Source organism: Corvus hawaiiensis, chromosome 1 (assembly GCF_020740725.1).
Source record: "Corvus hawaiiensis isolate bCorHaw1 chromosome 1, bCorHaw1.pri.cur, whole genome shotgun sequence".
In the NCBI taxonomy this organism is placed as follows: Eukaryota; Metazoa; Chordata; class Aves; order Passeriformes; family Corvidae; genus Corvus; species Corvus hawaiiensis.
In genome coordinates this window covers 91,974,879-91,995,103 of record NC_063213.1, presented here as the reverse complement: position 1 = coordinate 91,995,103, position 20,225 = coordinate 91,974,879, and the positions used below count along the sequence as shown (strand labels likewise).

Here is a 20,225-nt window from a genome sequence, read left to right as displayed (position 1 = left end):
CAACTGGGAGTAAGTGAGAATGACTGAATGCATGCTGGAGACAACTGGGATATTGTGGGCATGACTGGGATCATACTGGGATAACTAACACCTCACTGGGGCCTCTGGGATTGTCTGGGAATGACTACAGACATGCTGAGGGTAACTGGGATATACTGGGGCTGACTGGAAGCACATTGGGAACAACCAGGACTGTGTTGGGTGAGACTGGGATCACACTGAGGGTGACTGGAGTCATATTGGGAGTGACTAGGAGTGGCTGTGAGCAACTGGAATCATGCTGAAAGCAAGTGGAAGGAGGCTGGGGGTGACTGGGATATACTGGGAGAGACAGGGAGTCACAGGGATCATACTGAAGGCTCCTGGGGTCATGCTGGCATTGACACGGAGCAACTGGGATTACACTGGGGGCCACTGGCATCCTACTGGGAGTGACTGGGAGTGACTGGGATCATACTGGGAGTGGCTGCAATCACACTGGGATCATAGTGGGTGTGAATGGACCCTGACTGGGGGTTACTGGGAGCTGCCAGGCCCATGCTGGGAGCCACCTGTGCACACACTGGGAGGAACTGGGAGCAACGGGGAATGACAGGGTGCATGCTGAGGGCAACTGGGAATATACTGGGTGTGACTGGGGGTGACTGGGATTAACTGGGATTTACAGAGCCTTCCCTGGGGACAGCTGGAAGTGATCCCCCCGTTCCTGCCGCCCTCCCTCGGGCACTGCCGCATCTCCCAGCCTGCGCTGCTGGGATCTGCCCAGAGCAGTGCGATGGCTCCAGCGCTGGGGCTGGAGGCTCCTGGGGCAGCGAGGGTGGCCTGGGACCCTGGCACCGGGACCCCCCTGAATCCCCCATTTCTGGACATCAGGACGCCCCTGCTCCCCTTTTCCCGGCCATCCCATGTCTCCCAGCCTCCAGACCTCCCGTGTGCTTGACACTGGGATGCCCTGGAATGCCTTGGACCCCCATTCCTGCCTTTCCCAGCCCCCAGCCCCACCTTTCTGCAAAACCAGAGACCCCCTGAGCTCCCCCTTCCCAGACATCCTGGGTCCCCACCCTGTCACCCCGCCTTTTTTGGGAAACCCTGGACTCCCCTTTCCTGGGCACAGGGAGCCCCTGGAACTCCCTTCTACCTCTCCAAGTCCCTGCCCCCCCATTTCCTCGGTCCTGAGACCCCCCTGAACCCCCATTCCTGAGAACCGAGATGCCCTTTTACCCCTTTCCTGTTGCAGTGGAAGCTTCTCTGGACTCGAGCCCAGAGGGAAGCCAAAGCACAGGGGTTGAATTAAAACCTTTGGACAAGCTGAGATACATGAAGCCACACCAAAGTGAAATAGAAATACAGAATTTTAACTTTTAGGAGAAATATATGCTAAGTGCCTTAAAGATTGAAAAGCTGCAGCAGAGACCTTAAACACAGTTCTTACTGCAGCAGTGTTACCTTTTCACAGAATTCTTTACTTTAGAACAAATATATAGATAGAACTGTACTGTTCGGTTTTTTTAGATAGAGTGTTCACATAAACAATAAGAGCTGATAGAAACTGCATCCGCAAATCTGTGTAATACCTATGTAACACTGGTGTAAGGCTTACGACTGTTAGAGTTAGACCAGGATAGGTTAAGAAAACTGGAATCGTGTGTTAATCTAATTGGTCAATTAACAAATCTAATCCACACTTCTGTAAGAAAGAAGTAGAAATAGAAGAAGAAGCTGTTTCCTACTTGCTCCTTGCCTGCTGCTGCTGCTGTTACTGCTTCGCCTTATCATGTAACCCCTTGGAACTCTGCCTTTGGAAAACTATGAGAGTATGAAATAAAGAGCTGTAGCAGGACAGCAGCCTCCTCTGCTCTTTCACCCTCGTCCGAACAAGAAGGGTATCCCACCAAAAGCTCAACAGAGACCATTGCAACACTGCGGGGCCGCATGGAATGAAGGGTCCATTCTGACACTACAAAACCAAGGACACCATAGTTACACTGCGGGGCCCCATGAAACCCTGGGACCATTGGGACACCCCGTGGCCTCATCCTCTTGAATTTCAACAGATCTGAGGGCTGGCAGGACCTGCAGGCAGCACTGAAGGATTCTGGGGAGAACCTTTGATTCCTGGTCCAAAGGAAATCAGAGAAAGGCCCCTGGTAAGATAAAGCCTTCCCTTCCCTTCCCTTCCCGGACACCAATTCCCCTTCTGTGGTTCCTGACTCCCCACACACAGGGCTTGGGGCTGACAAATCGAGCCATTTGGGGCTGCCATCGACACATTGGGGCTGGGATTGAGTTTATTGGAGGCAACCGATCAATCCCTCCATCAAAAATGAGAGGTTGGAACTCTCCTCTGGCCTTGCTGTGCCCATGGGCTCACCTCAAGTCCCAAAATGAGAGCCAGGGCCCCACAGGCCATTCAGAACCTCTCAACATTGCCAGAAATAGCAGCATCCTTCCCAAAATGGGCTCCCCGCATCCCTACCAATAGGTCCCCCTTCCAAGTACCAGATCCCCCCTCTCAGAACCCCTCCCGAAGCATTGGGTGGAGCCCAAAACTGCCTCAGGAACGGGACATACCCTGACATCCCCTCAGGAAGGGGGGATATTCCAGAACCCACTCAGCAATGGGGTCCCCCTGGCCTCATCATGCCCAGCCTTCAGCTGGCTCAGCCAGAGCCCATCCCGCCCTCAGCAGCCCCAGCCCAGCCCAGCCCAGCCCTCCTGGGCAGGAAGCCCCAATGGCCGAGCCGGCCTGGGACACTTGCAGGGATGCGGGGGCAGCCGCAGCTTCTCGGGCCAGCCTGTGCCAGGCCCTGAGCGCCCTGCCAGGGAACCATTGCTGCCCCACATCCCATCTCAGCCTGCCCTCGGGCAGCGGGAAGCCGTTCCCTGGGGCCCGGCCCCGCAGGCCCTTGGCAAGAGTCTCTCTCAGCCAGCAATTGCTGCTCCTCCCTGCTGCGGGGCCCAAGCTGCAAGTTGATTTTCTGCCGCTGGCCCCGGCCCAGCCCCGAGCCAGGGCCAGCACCTTGCCCTGGAGCTCTGCGGGCGCTGCGTTTGTGCGGCCGCAGCGCAGCGGCCGCAGCTCAGAGCTGCCCTTTGTGTCCCCGCCGGCAGCTGGCAGAGCTGGCGGGGCCGGGCCAGGGCCGGGCCAGCCCCGGCCTTCCCGGCTCTGGGACACAGCGGCGGCAGCCCCAGCCTTCCAGCCCTGCACACGCTCCCACACAAGCATCCAGAGCCGCGGCCAGGCAACGCAACTGACCGGCCGCTGACCCCCCAGCCTGGCCTGATGGCCATTCCTCTGCCCACACCTCGGCCAAGCTCCCCTTGGCCACCTCCTGAGCCACAATGCCACAGACAAGTGGCACATACAGGTACAGAGCTCTGCCCAGAAATTGAGGGACAGCTCTGGTGGCACAATCCCTCCCGGCCCAGGGCACAACGCTGGGAAGGTCCTTCCGTGCCGAGGCTTTGCTGCGGCCAAGGAAAGCTCCTGGCTCAGGGTCACCTTTCCTGCTGGGCCAGACCCCCCGAGTGGCCCAGCAGCAGCAGAGAATTCCAGCACAGCCCCGGCATGGGCAGGGCGGCCCTGGGCGGGCTGTGGGAGCCGGCAGCGCCTGAGCTCAGAGCAGCTGAGCCTGGGGGCTCTTGGCCAAGGCCGAGGCCCAGCGAGTATTTCTCAGGTCGCAGGGCGGCCTGGAAAGGTGCTGGGGGGGATAATTCAGCCCCCAGTGCAGTCCCAGTTGCTCCCAGTATTTCCATGTCTGTGGTCGCAGCGCTGCTCCCAGCCCTGATCCCTGGGGATGGGAATGTCCCGCTCCCTTCCCGGGGCAGGCTCACACCTGAGCCAGGTGCAGGGCAGGACCTTGCCCTGAGCCCAGCCCTGTCCCCCCTGCAGGATCTGCTTCCCATCGGCCTCTTCCTCCTGAGGCCCCAAGCCCAGCTCGGTGCTGACCGAAGGGCGCTAGGCCGGGTTCATCCCCCGGCGGGGGCTGCGCACCCCCTCTGCCCCCTCCCCAAATTCCCTCCTGGGGGCAGCAGGAGCCAGGAGGGGATCCAGGTGAATTCCCTGGAATTGCCCCGTCCCCTCCCCCCGCGCTCCCTCCGTCACTTTCGCGTCTCCGTCTCTGACCTGCGCCGCCGGGACCTGCCCGGCGACCGGTGACATCACGAGCTACCCGAGCTGCCATTGGTGAGCAGCAAAGAGCGGCGCCAATGGCGGGGCCGGAGGCAGCTCTGGGGGCGGGGCCCAGCGGAGCAGCGCGATGGCTCCAGCGCTGGGGCCGGGGGCGCTCCTGGGGGCGGCGAGGGGAGAGTGGGACCCCGGCACCGGGACCCTGAGCCGTCATTCCCGACGCCGTGACCCCCCTGCTCCCCTTATCCTGCGCAGGGACTGCCCCAAATCCCCCGTTTCTGGACATCAGGACCATCTTGCACCCCCTTTCCCCCCGCCCCCCGCGCTCCCTCGGTCACTTTCGCGTCTCCCAACCTGCGCCACCGGGATCCACTCGGCGACCGCTGACTGCCCCCGGCATCGAGACCCCCTTCCCCGCCCACGGCTCCTCCCGGGACCTTCTGGAAACAGCAGCGGAAAGAGTTCAAAAATTCATCATTATTTCGGTTGATTTCGTTGGTTTCCGGGGCAGAACCGGTGGGACAGCACCTCACCACAAAGCTCCGGGGGGAGAACAAAGGCTGAGGGGGGGTCGGGGAGGGTGGGATGGTCGGGGGAGGAAATGGAGAAAAAAACACATTTTAATAGAAGGGGGGAAAAATGAAAAACAAAAAAGAATAAAAGCAAAACTCAAAGTAAAACAGTATAAACAATAAAATAACATACCGTACCTATGAAAAAAAGAAAATGACGGCAGGCGTTGTTGTGATGGGACTTCGGATTTCTTCTCCAAGCTCCGAGTCAGGTCTGACACAGAAACCGGTGGGCTGGCAGAGACATCGCTGCTGAGGGGCTGAATATTTGCAAGATTAAAGGATCAAGGAACACCTTGAGTTTGCAGCACTCCCAGCGCACGCGTTCGATTCGCTCATTTCAAGGTGAAAGCTCAGCTCCACTTGTGACTCTGCTTTGTAGCGATGAATGGAAACATTCAAGGAAATTCCCCTAGAAAGAGCCCGGGAAGGTTCGTGCTGGGAGAGCTCCCTCGGGGCAGCCCCGGCTCCTGCCCTGCTTGAGTCCCTCTCGAGCCCGCTGTGGTTTCCAGCTGCTTCGCTCCAGCTGCCCCAAATGCCCGTGAATTGCACGGAACTGGAACAGATCCGAGTCCTCGTGGCTCGGGCTAAGGGCAGGGAGAGGTCACTCAGGGATCGCCATGGCGGCCACAAGAGCCCCGCCGTGGGGAGATGAACTGGATTTGGGACGGAGCGGATCAGAACAGGAGAGTGAGGAGTAAAATAAACCCTGGTACAGAACCTTCCCGCGACCTCTTTCTCCTTGCCGGACTTCCCTTTATCCGCGGCTCCTCGCTGCTGTGACCAGCGGGGCAGGGAGAAGGGATGGGAGTCGCGGTCAGTTCGTGCCGCTGCTTCGCCCTCGGGAACAGGAATCCTTCCCTGCTCCGGCGCGGGGTCCCTCCCATGGGCTCAGTCCCTGCCCTGGCCAGCGGGGGTCCCTCCCCAGCCGTGCGGTCACTCCCCGGCCCGGCCCTGAGGCGCGGGGCAGTCGCGGGGCAGCCGCGCTCCGGCCCCGTCAGCGGCACCGCCGCTTCGTGCCGGGCAGGAGCGGCAGAAGGAGCCGGGCGGCGGCGGGGGCTGAATCCCGGCAGGAGGAGGAGGAAGAAGAGGAAGGGGCCGGGGCCGCCTGCGGTGTCCGATCCCCGGCAGCAGCGGCGAGGCCTCGGGGAGCGGCGGCGGGCGGGGCCCTTTGGAGCCGCTCCGAGGCCTTGGTGCCGCCGCGGGTCCCAGTCACTTCCACTTGCCCCAGTTGTCCCTAGCTTGGTCCCAGCTCCCCCCAGCACATTCCCAGTTGCTTCTGGTCCCCACGCGAATGGTCTCAGGCACTCCCAGTATATCCCAGTAGTGCTGAACATTCTTGTAGTCATTCCCAGACACTCCCAGTTACCTCAGCATGGTTCACTTGCCCCCAATATTATCCCAGTCACTCCCAGTATATTCCCAGTTGCCACCAGCATGTACCCTGTCATTCCCAGTTGTTCTCAACTCCTCCCAGTGTGTGCACAGGTGGCTCCCAGCATGGGCCTGGCAGCTCCCAGTAACCCCCAGTCAGGGTCCATTCACACCCACCATTATCCCAGTGTGATTGCAGCCACTCCCACTATGACCCCAGTCATTCCCAGTCACTCCCAGTATGACGCCAGTAGCCCGCAGTGTATTCCCAGTTGCTCCGTGTCAATGCCAGCATGACCCCAGGAGCCTCCAGTATGATCCCCAGGGCACCCTGTTTCTCCCAGTATATCCCAGTCACTCCCAGCATACTCCCAGTTGCTTTCAGCTTGATTCCAGTTGCTCACAGCCACTCCCAGTCACTCCCAGTATAATTCCAGTCACCCTCAGTGTGATCCCAGTCTCACCCACCATGGATCCAGCAGCTCCCACTGTGCTCCCAGTATGAACCCAGTTGCCCCTAGAATTGTCCCAGTCCCTCTCAGCATGGTCCCAGTCATCCCAGTTGCCCCCAGTGTAGATCCAGTCACTCCCAGTTGCCTCCCACCATGGGCCCAGCTGTTCCCATTGCGGTTCCAGTTCCCCCATTATGGTTACAGACAATCTCAGTACATCCCAGTTGCCCTCAGCATGCTCCTAGTCATTCCCAGTCACTCCCAGTGTCCCCAGTAAGGTTCTAGTTACCTCAGAATGATCCCAGTCTTTCCCAGTTTCTCCCACTTACCTCCAGGGCAATCCCAGTTTCTGTCAGTGTCCCAAAGTGTGGTCCCAGTTGCTCCCAGTATGGTCCCAGTTGTCCCAGTTGTGGTCTCAGTCCCCTCAGCATGGTTCCAGTACCTTCCAGTGTATCCCAGCTGCTCCCAATGTGTCCTCGTTTTCCTCCCAACATGAGCCCAGTAGCTCCCAGTAACCCCCAGTCAGGTTCCATTCACACCCACTGTAATCCCAGTGGCTCCCAGCATGATCCCAATAGGACCCAGAGTCACTCCCAGTATGGTTCCAGTCACTTCCAGGATGATCCCAGTCACTCCCAGTATAATGCCAGGTTCCCCAATCCTGATCCCAGTTGCTCCCTCTCAGTGCCAGTATGATCCCAGTAGCCTCCAGTATAATCCCAGTCACTTCCCGTCACTTCCAGAATGATCCCAGTTGCACCCAGTCACACCCAGTATGATCCGAGTCACTCCCAGAATTATTTCAGTCTGGGCCCAGTTGCTCCCAGTCACCTCCAGTATGGCCCCAGTCACTCCCAAATACTCCTAGTATTATTCCACTCATGCCGAGTGACTCCCTGTCATTCCCAGTCTGGGCCCAGTTGCTCCCAGTCACTTCAGTATGGTTCCAGTCACGGCCAGAACCTTTCCAGTCACTCCCAGTCTGATTCCAGTAGGATCCCAGGCACTCTCAGATATTGCCAGTACTATTTCAGTCACTCCCAGTATGATCCCAGTCAGTTCCAGTAGGATGCCAGTATGACCCCAGCATGGGCATAGCTGCTCCCATTATCATCCAGTGTGGTTCCAGTTGCTCCCATTTACCCCCATTATAGTTTCAATCTCTCCCAGTGTGAGTCACTCTCATCTGCCCTGAGCTGCTTCCAGTGTGAACCCAGTGTCTCACAGCCATTCCCAGTCACCCTCAGTGCAGTCCCAGTTGCTCCAAATATGATCCTGTAGGATCCCAGTGCAGTTGTCCCTAGTACAGTCCCAGTCCCTCCCCATATGATCCCAGTTCCTCCCAGCATGCTCCCAGTCATGCCCAGTTACCCCCAGTTCAGACCCAGTCACTCCCAGCTGCTCCCAGTTACCCCCAGCATAGCCCCATTTCTCCCGAGCATGGTCCTGGTTGTTCCCGGTGTGGTTCCAGTCACCCCAGTATGGTTGACAGACGCTCCCAGTATATCCCAGCTGCCCTCAGCATGTGCATAGTCATTCCCAGTCACTCCCAGTGGCCCCAGTAAGGTTCCAGTTATCCCAGTACAAACCAGTCACTGCCAGTGGTGCCACTGCTGGCATCCCCCAGCCCTCTCTGCGTTCCCCCTCGCGGCTCTCCAGGATCCCGACAGGAGCCCCAAGGGCTGCAAGTCCGCAGCCAGGGTCCCCAGCAAGGCCCAGTTTGGATCTGCAGCCCCCAATGTTCCCAGTTTCCCTCTCCTTTTCCCCGGGCTGGGTTCCCCCGCCCCCAGCGGGTGGGAGCAGCCGAGAGCCCCGCGCTGCCCATCCCGACCTGTCCCGGCTCCATCCCCGCTGCTCCCGCGGGCTGCGAGGGGCTCGGGAACGGGGCAGGAGGACGAGGAGGGAGGGAGGGAGGGAGGAGGAGGGGAAGGTGGGATTGGGACGGGGCGGCAGGAGGAAGAGGAGCAGGAGGAGGGAGGAAGAGGCGGAGCGGCAGCGGGAAGCTGGAAGAGAGGAGGAGAGGCGGGATCACGCGGCTCCAGCGCTCGCTGAACTCGCAGCCCCCCGGGACCATCGCCCCCCATCCCGCAGGTGCCGCTCGGGGGGACATCGGGGGTCCCCGGGAGGTGTTTTTGGGGGTGGCGGTGGCGGCAGAGCCCCGGCGGGGGCGGGGGGATGCGGGTCCCCCCGCAGTGGGGGTTAGGCTTCCCGGGCCGGGCCCTCCGAGCTCTGCCGGGGCCCCGTGGGGAGCGCGCGGGGCCGGCGGGGGCGGGGGGACACCGGTTTTGGGGAGCCCCGGGAGCCCCGGCTTCCGTAAGCGTGACCCCAGAGAGAGGAGAGCCCCAGGAGCCCAAAGCGGGGAGCCCGAGAGGGGGGAGCCCTGGGATTGGCGGGACCCCGGCGGGGGGGTCGGGGGGCTGCAGGGGCGGCATGGCCGGGAAAGGGGCTCCGGGGTCCCGGGGCCCGGAGGTGGCTGCTCCCAGTAGGAGCCCAGTCAGTCCCAGTATGATCGTGGTCACTTCCCCTCCCTCCCTGCATGATCCCTGTTGCTCCCAGTAGGAGCCCAGTCACTCCCAGTCATTCCCTACTGTGATACCATTTTCCCCCAGCACGCTCCCAGTTGCTCCCAGTTCCTCCTCCAGCTTTTGTCCAGTGTGTTCCCAGTTCTCCCAGTTGCCCCTAGCATAGTCCTATTCATTCCCAGTATGAAGGCAGTCTTTCTCAGCAAGGCCCCAGTCAGTTCCACTTGCCCCCAGTTGCCTCAAGCTTGGTCCCAGTTCCCCCCAGCACATTCCCAGTTGCTCCCAGTGTGGTTGCAGTCCCCACCCAAATGGTCTCAGGCACTCCCAGTATATCCCAGTTATTCTGAACATTCTTGTAGTCATTCCCAGGCACTCCCAGTTACCTCAGCATGGTTCAGTTGCCCCCAGTATCATCCCAGTCACTCCCAGTACATCCCAGTTGTCACCAGCATGCACCCTGGTCGCGTTTCTGTTGTCTGGTGTCATGTCACGAGCTTCCCCAAAGCGCCTCCAAGAAAGCCTCTCGGTGCAGCCGGCGCATTGCACACAGCCACGGATCGCCAGTGAAACAGTCCGGGGATGAAGGAGCAAGAAGAGTTTTCGCAGAAGGGTTTGCAGGAGAGCTTTAATGCATCCGCACTCGTGCAAGGTCTCAGAGAAGTCCCGGGGCAGAGCAATGGGGGGCCCAGGGTAAAGGAACTCATCGGGAAACTCTGAGGGGGTATCAGGTAACCAGGGCTGTGGCGGCCAAGGGAGCCAAGGAGGGGAGCAGAACTGGGGTACCTGAACAGAACAGAACAAAGCATTCTGGGGAAGTTTTTCAGTCCCCATGAGCTGGAAAGGGACCGAGGACTTATCCCACCGTAGGACTCCTTTGGTTCCTTGTCCAGCAGGCCCACCGGCCTCCACACACCCTGCCATTCCCAGTTGCTCCCAGTTCCTCCCAGTGTGTGCACAGGTGGCTCCCAGCATGGGCCTGGCAGCTCCCAGTAACCCCCAGTCAGGGTCCAATCACACCCACTATAAGCCAGTGTGATTGTAGCTACTCCCACTATGATCCCAGTCACTCCCAGTCACTCCCAGTATGGTGCCAGTGGCCACCAGTGTGATCCCAGTCACTCCCTGTCAATGCCAGTGTGACCCCAAGAGCCTCCAGTATGATCCCTGTGACTCCCTGTCTCTCCCAGTATATCCCTGTCACTCCCAGCATGCTCCCAGTCACTCCCATCTCCTCCCAGTTACTTTCATCATGATTCCAGTTGCTCACAGCCACTCCTAGTCACTCCCAATATGACTCCAGTCACCCTCAGTGTGATCCCAGTCTCACCCAGAATGGATCCAGTTGCTCCCACTGTGGTCCCAGTATGAACCCAGTTGCCTCCAGAGTAGTTCCAGTTGTTCCCAGTTCCTCCCCGTATGAATCCATTTGCCCCTAGGATAGTCCCAGTCCCTCTCAGCATGGTCCCAGTCATCCCAGTTGCCCCCAGTGTAGATCCAGTCACTCCCAGTTGCCCCCCAGCATGGGCCCAGCTGTTCCCATTGTGGTTCCAGTCACTCCAGTATGGTTACAGACAATCTCAGTACATCCCAGTTGCCCTCAGCATGCTCCTAGTCATTCCCAGTCACTCCCAGTGTCCCCAGTAAGGTTCTAGTTACCTCAGAATGATCTCAGTCTTTCCCAGTTTCTCCCACTTACCTCCAGGGCAATCCCAGTTTCTGTCAGTGTCCCAAAGTGTGGTCCCAGCTGCTCCCAGTATGGTCCCAGTTGTCCCAGTTGTGGTCTCAGTCCCCTCAGCATGGTTCCAGTACCTTCCAGTTGTTCTCAGTTGCTCCCAATGTGTCCCCATTTTCTTCCCAACATGGGTCCAGTAGCTCCCAGTAACCCCCAGTCAGGTTCCATTCACACCCACTGTAATCCCAGTGGCTCCCAGCATGATCCCAATAGGACCCAGAGTCACTCCCAGTATGGTTTCAGTCATTTCCAGGATGATCCCAGTCACCCTCAGTACGATGCCAGTTGCCCCAAACTCCCTGTCAACCCCATTATGATCCCAGTAGCCTCCAATATGATCCCAGTCACTTCCTGCCACTTCCAGTATGATCCCAGTTGCACCCAGTCACCCCCAGTATGATCCCAGTCATTCCCAGATACTCCCAGTATTATTCCAGTCATGCCCAGAGTGACTCCCTGTCACTCCCAGGCTGGGCCCAGTTTCTCCCAGTCACTTCCAGCATGGTTCCAGTCACGGCCAGCACCTTTCCAGTCACTCCCAGTCTGGTTCCAGTAGGATCCCAGTCACTCTCAGATATTGCCAGTACTATTTCAGTCACTCCCAGTATGATCCCAGTCAGTTCCAATGGGATGCCAGTATGACCCCAGCATGGGCACAGCTGCTCCCATTATCATCCAGTGTGGTTCCAGTTGCTCCCAGTTACCCCCACTGTGGTTTCAGTCTCTCCCAGTGCATCCCAGTTGCTCCCAGCATGTTCCCAGTCACTCCCAGTTTCCCTGAGTTGCTTCCGGTGTGATCCCAGTGTCTCACAGCCACTCCCAGTCACCCTCAGTGCAGTGCCAGTTGCAGCGGTACCTTCCTGAGCTAGCACATTGTCCTGGTACAGAGCAAACTGCTGCCTGCCCCGAGCGAGGACAGGTGGAGTCCCATCCTGGCCCAAGGAGGTGGGCGAACCACCGGCACGGGTTCGCCCTGGCTCCCGATGGCTGATGTGTGCAAAGGAGGTAGGATAAAACGGAGGGCCTCTCGTGGGAGCAGGAGGTTTATTGCAGGGTGAGAACCCACGAGGAGAGACCACCAGGTGGCTCGCTGAGCTATTTTTGTACCCCGACAAACAGGCGTGGAAAACACACAGTAACTAATGATACCTCAGCTAGGGGGTGTTACCGGGGCGGGGAGAGGGGGCTACAGCAATTGGGAGCAGGGGTGGGTGGGGAGGAGCAACAGAGACCAATCAGCTGCCGAATAACTCAGAGAAGAACCTAGATCCCTCTGGGAAAGCAGCCGGATATGGGGAAGGGGGATACACAGCTAAAAGGTAAGGCACGGATTTATGTATTTTTCGCAGCCTTATGAATGCTCAAGGCTTTTGGGGCTGGCTCTGGGGTTGGTCATGGTTCACTGCAACATCTCCCCCTTTTTTATTATTTCGAAGCAAATGGAGGTAGGTGTGGGCAGTTAGGGAATAGGGGAAAAGGGAAAACATTCAGGGAAAGGGAACAGCAGGAAGAGGGCCGCAAGTTCTTCTTCAGATGGCATCTGGTGTGGGCACCTCTTCCAGGTGGTGGCTTTGGGGTCGTCGCTGTTCAGTGAGGTCAGGTGCAGTTTGACGAACTTTGCCAGCACCCACTTTGGTCGAGCTGGGGTCGACACGGCGGCATATCCCCTCCCCCAAGCTAGTAACTTGAACAGGCCCTCAACTTTGTGAGTCTCAGGGTCTTTGACCAGCACGGATGGATTTTCTTTTAGTTTAGTTGTGGTCGAATTTTTAATGTGCCGTTATACAGGGGGGGCCGGGCTCTTTGAAGGAACAATTTAAAAAGTTAATGGTGAAGAGAGCCCTGCAGAGTCTCTCAATGGGCGAATTAGTCTCTGCTCCTCCTCACTGCTGCGCAAGGACTCTTTTGAGCGTCTGATGGGTATGCTCAACTATAGATTGGCCCGTGGGAGAATAAGGGATACCCATAGTGTGCTTAATTCCCCACGTGTCGAAGAACTGGTGGAAGTTCTTCGAGACGTATGCTGGTCTGTTGTCTGTCTTGATTTCTGCTGGCACCCCCAGAATGGCAAATGCCAACAGAAAGTGTTTGATGACATCTTTTGCCTTCTCCCCACAATGAGAAGAGGCAAAAACTGCTCTTGAGAAGGTGTCTACTGAGATGTGGACATACTTAGACCTCCTGAATTCGGGGACGTGAGTCACGTCAGTCTGCCACAGCTGGCAGCTATTGAGACCACGTGGACACACACCAGACCCTAGCGATGGGATCTGATATTTCTGGCAGTCAGGACAAGTCGCCACAATGGCCTTAGCTTGGTCATGCGAGAGATGGAACATGCGGACCAAAGCCGGGACGTTTTGATGGTAGAATCGATGGCTCAACTTAGCTTGTTGGAACATTCCCGGTAGTGATGCCAGTTGTACTGGGGCTGCCAAGGCATCAGCATTCCTGTTCCCTTCAACAATAGGACTGGAGAGGTCGGCATGCAACCTCACGTACATGACATAATAGGGTTGCTCTCGGTGGGACAGCAAAAAGACGAGCTGCGAGAGCACGTGATATAATTTAGGATTTGAAACTTCTTTGAGCATTGAGTGCTCTGCTCTCTCTACCACTCCAGCCACATAGGCTGAATCAGTGACAATGTTTATTGGTTCCTTTTGGAATCACTCGAAGGCTCTGACTACTGTGGCTAACTCTGCAATTTGAGGAGATCCCTCAACTACTTCAATGTCTTTTTCCCACTCGGATGTTTGGGGATTTCTCCAAGTCAGAACAGATCTGTGAGAAGCCCCTGACCCATCTTTGAAAACTGTCAGGGCTCAAAGCGGTTTGTTGCTTCGAAACAATTTCGGGACTAATTTGAAATTCACATTAAACAATTGGTGTGGCAGATGATGGCTAGAGAGTTTCCCTGAGTAACTATCTAGGGCAAACTGCAGGCACTCGCTGCTCTGTAGAGTGAAATCAACATCATCTAATTTGAATGGCATGTAAATGCACGAGAATTCGCACCCTGCGAGAACGCAGAGGCGAGAGCTGGCCTTCCTTATCAGTTGCGCCATCAATTCTTGTGGTGTGGTAATGCTTTTGGACGGCTGGTGAGGCAAGAACACCCACTCTATGATTAAGAGGGGGTCCTTGATCCTCTCGTCCCGCTGAAAAGTAAGGCCTTGCAAGTGTGGTAGCTGGCCCATAATTATGAATTTGAGCTGCAGGCCTGGTTCCATCCAGTGTGCCTGCTTGGTGGAAAGAGCTTTCTGGACCTTACCAAGGGCCTCCTGCGCCTCTGGGGTTAGGGATCGGGGAGAGTCCAACGCACCATTGCCTCGCAGCAGGTTAAAGAGGGGGCTGAGGCTTTCTGTGGAGATCCCTAACAGGGGCCAGACCCAGTTCACTGTACCACACAGTTGCTGCAGGTCGCGAAGGGTCCGGGGCTCGTCAGCTATGGCAAGCTGTTGGGGAGCGATGGTTGTCTCACGGATCTGGAGGCCAAGGTAGGTCAGGGGGCACAAGCGCTGGACCTTGTCAGGATGGACTACAAAACCTGCAGCTTCAGTTGCTCAGATTGTTAGATCTAGGGTTAAGTCTAAGCATGTTTCGTCTGGGGCACACACAAGGACATCATCCATGTAATGGAGGATGATTGCCTCTGGAGCCTGTTTCCGGACAGGGGACAGGACCCGCACAACATACCAATGGCAAATGCTGGGGCTGTTTTTCATGCCCTGAGGCAGCACTGTCCAATGATATCTGCACATGGGGACTTGCCAATTAACAGACGGCACTGAGAAGGCAAATCTAGGAGCATTGCTGGGGTGCAGAGGTATGTGGAAGAAGCAGTCTTTGATGTCTATGACAGCTAGCTTCCACATATGAGGGAGCATTGATGGTGAGGGCATGCCTGGTTGTAGGGGTCCCATATCCTCCATGACTGCGTTAATTTTACACAGATTGTGCAAAAACGTCCTTCCGTTTCATTTCGGTTTTGGGAGAACAAACACGGGGGAATTCCAAGGGCTATTAGTTGGGACTATGTGGCCCTTGGCAAGTTGCTCTTCCACGAGGGAAATGAGAGCACGAAGTTTCTCGATGGATACCGGCCACTGTTCCTCCCATACGGGCATGTTAGGCAGTCAATTACTGCGTGGGTGGTCGCACTCAACAGTGGCCCGCCCTAAAAACCCTGGGCTGCTGGAATAACAGCTCGAGTTCCCCACTGGGACAAGGTATCTCTACCCCACAGGGAAAACTCTGCGTCAATAACAAAAGGCCGGATGGTAGGCAAATTTCCTTCCGGGCCTTGTATGGTCACATTTTGGGTGCTCCTTAAAGCTGTAGCTCTACCCCCAATCCCAGCAGTGTTCCCAGCCACTTCAGGTGGGTTCAAGTTCCCATGCCTGAGGCCATTCTCTGCAAGAGATCACAGTGATGTCTGCCCCCGTATCCACCATACCTGGCATGCGAACTCGCTCACCCCCTTGGCTCAACTCACACTCAAGGGTTGGCCAGTTGGGTCCCATCACTTCTGCCCAGAACGCTTGTGCCTCTTGCTGGTTTGTTAGGCAACCTTTCGGGATGACTCGTCCTTGTGTGATCGTAGCACCTTCTGGAATAAAAAGAGGAGCATGATGACACTCAACCAGGAACACAAGCACCTCTCCCCCACCACTGGTGGTAAGGGGATGGACGGGAAGACTTCAGCTCCCGGGTGATCCAGTGCTGCAAGTCCTGTAATAAACGTGTCTGACTCCAGCGGGATGGGTATTGCCGCTTGGGTCAGAACAAGTCTATCACCAGTTTGTTTAACGAGGAGGCTGGAGGTCAGGGTGATGGGCACTGTCTTCCCCAGCTTCCAGGTGTAAAACTGAACTGCTGCATCAACTAGCTCAGCTTCTGTCCAGTCCTGTAAATTGTCCTTTTTTGATGGTACAGCAGCTCCATTTACGTCCTCACGCGGAGCTGTATCGCGCTGCTTGCTCAGTTTCCCAAGGGTGGTGCTTGGGTGTTCGGTCAGTGGCTGCAGCAACATCCCTGCCCCAGGTGGCCCGAACCTGGAATGAAAGGCTCAGGCACAGGTGTTACTGCCCGGGGTTCTTTGCATCCCTTTGCCCAGTGCCCCAGCTTCCCACAGCGATGACACCTGCTCTGGGGTGGAGGCTTCCCTCATTGACTCACCACCCCCACTACCCCTCTGCTTTTATTATTTTGAATTTCGGAGGTGATTGACACCAACTTCACACAGGTTTCTACCATGAGATCTAAGGTGGGAGGAGGATCTAAAGGTAGGGCTCTGAGAACTGCCTTGCAGGCTTCGTTTGTGTTAGAGTGGGCCAACTCCGTCAGCAGCTGCTGTTGGAATTCATGCCCCTCTGCGAGCAAACGGCGTGTGTGAGGCGCTCTACAAACTCTACAAAGGGTTCTGATCACCCTTGCAGGACTTGTGTGAAGTGGGTTTTTGGGGCAGCAGTGCTGGGAGTAAGGGACAGAGCTCTCTGAGCAGCCTGCTTGAGGTCTTGCAGGACTGATTCATTAGCAGCCTGATCTTGGGGCTTAGTCCAATCCTTTTCCCTGCAAAGGTGGTCTAAAGTAAGCACTGCAAGTTGGGCATCGCTTTTGTAGGAAGCAAGAAGATCTCGCAGTGCCTTTTTCCACATTCTTTCCCAGAGAAGATACTCAGTTTGGCGTGCACTGCGGGTAGCTCCAGACAGGGGTGGAATATACTCGCAGTTCTTTTTCTTTTTTTGTTTTACACCGGTGAGGGAAGGATACGAGCCATGGGAAATAAACTGTCATATGCTCAGCAGAGTTTTTATGTCTCGGTGGTGGGTATTCTTCTAAGTTATGATTTAAGTTTTCTAAGGGACTTCCGAAGCGCTTTATAAGGTGGATCTCATACTACTTCCGTGCCGCTGCTGCTGAACATGTGCAGGACACTGGATTTTGGGCACGTGTTGTGCAATGGCTCGGGGAAGCAGCTGCCACGGGAGAAAAAGCAGTCTACCGGTACATGTCCCTATGTGCAGCTATTATAAATGCACTTAAGAAGCCCTGGGTGGAAGAGGAGGGACAAAGGAGGATCAAGAAAAGGAGAAGGAAGCACGAGGTCGAGCACTCCCTGAATTCACAGCCCCCCACCCATGGGATCATCACCCCCCATCGCTCAGGTGGCCGGGGAGGGGGAGCCTGTCCCAGAAATCCTGGGTTGGGTTTTTTTTTGCAGGGGGATGTTTGGCGAATGAAGAACTCCAAAGCTGAGCAGAAAATGCCCCTTGGGGGGACATTGGGGGGTCCCAGTTGTGGCTGCTGGCAGAGGCAGTCTGGAGGAGCAGAGCCCTGTGACCCCCAGGACCCCAAAGTGGGGAGCCCAGAGAGGGGGGAGCGCCGCGATTCACAGGACCCTCAACAGCCTGGAGAGGGGCAGGAGGGACTCCTTGGAGCCCATCAGCCCCAGCATTCCTAAGTGGGGAGACGGAAGAGGGGGGAGCTTTTTGGATTCCTGGGACTCCCAGCAGCCTGGGGAGGGCAGGGACCAAGTAGAGAGGGGGACCCCCAATACAAGCGTGACCCCCAGCAGCTGGGACAGGGGGGAACCCCGAACACCAAAGAGGAGGGCAGAGACAGGGAACTCCTGGGAGGCTTTTTCAGAGCAGATTTTTATGGACACACAATGCCTGGTGACTTCTAGAGATGGACTTGGGCAGAGGGACCTTCAAACTCAACGTGCTCATCCCTTGTTTTCCCCCAAACCAGGATTTCCCATTCCCAAGCCTTGGCCAGATATAGGAGGAGGCTGCGAGGAAGAGGAAGATGCCCCAGGACACCCAGGCAGGTGAGGAGGAAGTCACTGCCCCTTTTCCCTCTCTCCTGCTCCATCTCCCAGCCCAGCATTGCCCCCGACTGCAGGACAACCCCGCTGCCGACACCGTCCTGCCAGGGACGGACTGGGGGGATCTCCTTGCCCTTCCCTGTGGCACGGAGGCAAATCCCATCCTCTCCTTCCTCCCCCAGACAAGGAGCTGAGGATGGAGCCCAGGGAGGACAAATCCCCACAGCAGAACCTGGTGGAAGAGGCCGTTTTGAGCAGCTCCCTGGCACAGGAATCCAATGGGGAGGAAAATGCCCGGAGATGCCGCAGGAGGAGGGGCTGCAAACGCAGCCCGGGGTGCTCTGAGGAGGAAAGACCCACCCTGTGCCAGGAAGGTGGCTGCAGATCGAGCCGGAGCTCAGATCTGGTGGTTCACGAGCAGCTTCACGCTGGGGAGAAGCCCTACGAGTGTGGGGAATGTGGGAAGAGCTTCAGCCACAGCTCCACCCTGCTCCGCCACCAGATGATCCACACTGGGGAACGGCCCTATGAGTGTGGGGAGTGTGGGAAGGGCTTCAGATGCAGCTCCACCCTGATCCGCCACCACATGATCCATACTGGGGAACGGCCCTATGAGTGTGGGGAATGTGGGAAGGGCTTCAGAGACAACTCCACCCTGCTCCGCCACCAGATGATCCACACGGGAGAGAGGCCCCACGAGTGTTCCGAGTGTGGGAAGAGGTTTCAGACCAGTTCCAGTCTCCTCCTGCACCAGCGGATTCACACGGAGGAGAGGCCCTTCCGCTGCCCCGACTGCAGGAAGGGCTTCACACAAAACTCCCACCTTGTCAGACACCGGCGCATCCACACTGGGGAGAGACCCTACGAGTGTGAGGAATGTGGGATGAGCTTCAGCCGGAGCTTCCACCTCATCCGCCACCAGATGATCCACACTGGGGAACGCCCCTACGAGTGTGAGGAGTGTGGGAAGAGCTTCAGCCAGAGCACCAACCTGATCTTCCACCAGAACATCCACACTGGGGAAAGGCCATACAAGTGCTTGGAATGTGGGAAGAGCTTCAGCCAACGCGGCAACCTGACCGTCCATAAAAAGATCCACACTGGGGAGAAGCCCTACGAGTGTTCCGAGTGTGGGAAGAGGTTTCAGACCCCCTCCAGTCTCTTCCTGCACCACCAGATTCACACAGAGGAGAGGCCCTTCCGCTGCCCTGACTGCGGGAAGGGCTTCAAGCAAAACTCCGGCCTCATCATCCACCGGCGCATCCACACCAGGGAGAAGCCCTACGAGTGTGAGGAATGTGGGAAGAGCTTCACCCACACCTCTACCTTGACCAGACACCAACAGAGGCACCAGTAAGGGAAGCCCTGCAAGTGCCCCGACTGTGGGAAGAGCTTCGTGCCCTGCTCCAACCTCATCCCCTTTTGGAGGAGCCACACTGGGAAAAGCCCTGGTGGCCCACATTCCCTGTGATCCATATTGGGAAGACCCCTGGCTGGTTATCCTTTTATTTTGGCCCTAATTGTCTTCTGATTCATCCTCATCACTTAAAAACACCCAAAATAGGACTAAAAAGAAAGAAATTGATCACAGATGTTTGAAGTTCCACCATTTCACAGGTATTTGAGGGGGAATTTAGGGTTTGGGGACATATTCTGGAGTATTTGTGGGTTCTTGGGGGATTTTGGGCAGTGTTCTCCATCTCTTTGCACTCCAAAAGCCAAGAGGGATCACCTCAAAACGACTCAATCCCACTGAAAACAATTCAATCCCACCCCAAAAGGGCTCAATCCCACCTCAAAATGGCTTGTTCCCACCTCAAAAAAACTCAGTCCCATGCCAAAATTACTTGATTCTACAGCCTCCAGGGTGAGATGGGGTTGAAAGGTGACTGGGATCCAGATTTGGAGGGGTGGGATCAGGATTGTGTAGGGCTGGCTCTGTGGGTGGTGTTTTGATAGTAAATAAAACTTTCAGAATGACTGACTTCTGTCCCATTCATTTTCAGTCCGTTCCAGTTCTGTTTTCAGACTGCCACCTTCTCAGCTGACTGTGTTTGTGTCCTCCTTTCTCTTCTGCCTTTCTTTGCCCGCTCTGTTTCTCTCACAGTGTCTCTCTTTAGCCAGGGCAGCTCCCAGCCAAAGACCCTCCCCTGATTTTGTTCCCAGTCCATGAGCTACGACAACCATGGGTGAAGTTACGACGGCTGGCAGTGAAATGTCACTGTAAGATCTTGCTCCACTTGGCTTTCGACCCCTTCTCAAGAGCTTTGCCTTCAAGGGCAGGAACATCTTTTCCTTGCTGGAACCTGGAACTCCAGACCCTTGGAGTGTGTGCCATGGATCCCAGAGGGGCATTCCTGAGGCTCCCAGGTTGCTGGTTCTGCTGTGCCTCCCGCGGGCAGGGGCAGGTGACAGGTGACAAGGTCCAGCAGCTCTGCTGGTTGTGCAGTGTCACAATGGCCCCTCTGGTTCCATGAGGCTCCTCTGTGAAACAATGGGCCCTTGGTTCCAGGAGGTTCCACGGTGTCACAAAGATCTCCTTGGTTCCGTGAGGAGCACAATAGCTTTGCATAAACACTGAGCAACCCCTGCCTGATACACCTGGGCACATCTGT

The 20,225-nt window shown here is 56.7% G+C and overlaps 1 protein-coding gene and 1 long non-coding RNA gene across 3 annotated transcripts in view; one reads left to right on the top strand and one right to left on the bottom strand.

The window, feature by feature from the left end:
• Nucleotides 1-19,594, top strand: part of LOC125330304 (zinc finger protein 239-like) — a 131,192-nt gene extending 111,598 nt beyond the window's left edge. The window contains exons 4-6 of one of the 2 annotated variants that reach the window (XM_048313307.1): nt 17,535-17,613; nt 17,793-18,484; nt 18,569-19,594. In XM_048313307.1, the coding sequence (XP_048169264.1) occupies nt 17,592-17,613; nt 17,793-18,484; nt 18,569-18,967 (1,113 nt within the window). In that variant the 5' untranslated portion in view covers nt 17,535-17,591 and the 3' untranslated portion in view covers nt 18,968-19,594. Of the gene's footprint in view, nt 1-17,534; nt 17,614-17,792 lie in introns of both variants that reach the window. The other variant, XM_048313296.1, reaches the window with a different exon arrangement.
• On the bottom strand, nt 4,584-8,483 carry LOC125330395. The gene is made up of 3 exons (XR_007205492.1): nt 6,854-8,483; nt 4,837-5,110; nt 4,584-4,686 (listed from the first exon to the last, which is right to left on the bottom strand). It is a non-coding gene; the product is annotated as an uncharacterized LOC125330395 (long non-coding RNA).
• Nucleotides 19,595-20,225: the final 631 nt, after the last annotated feature.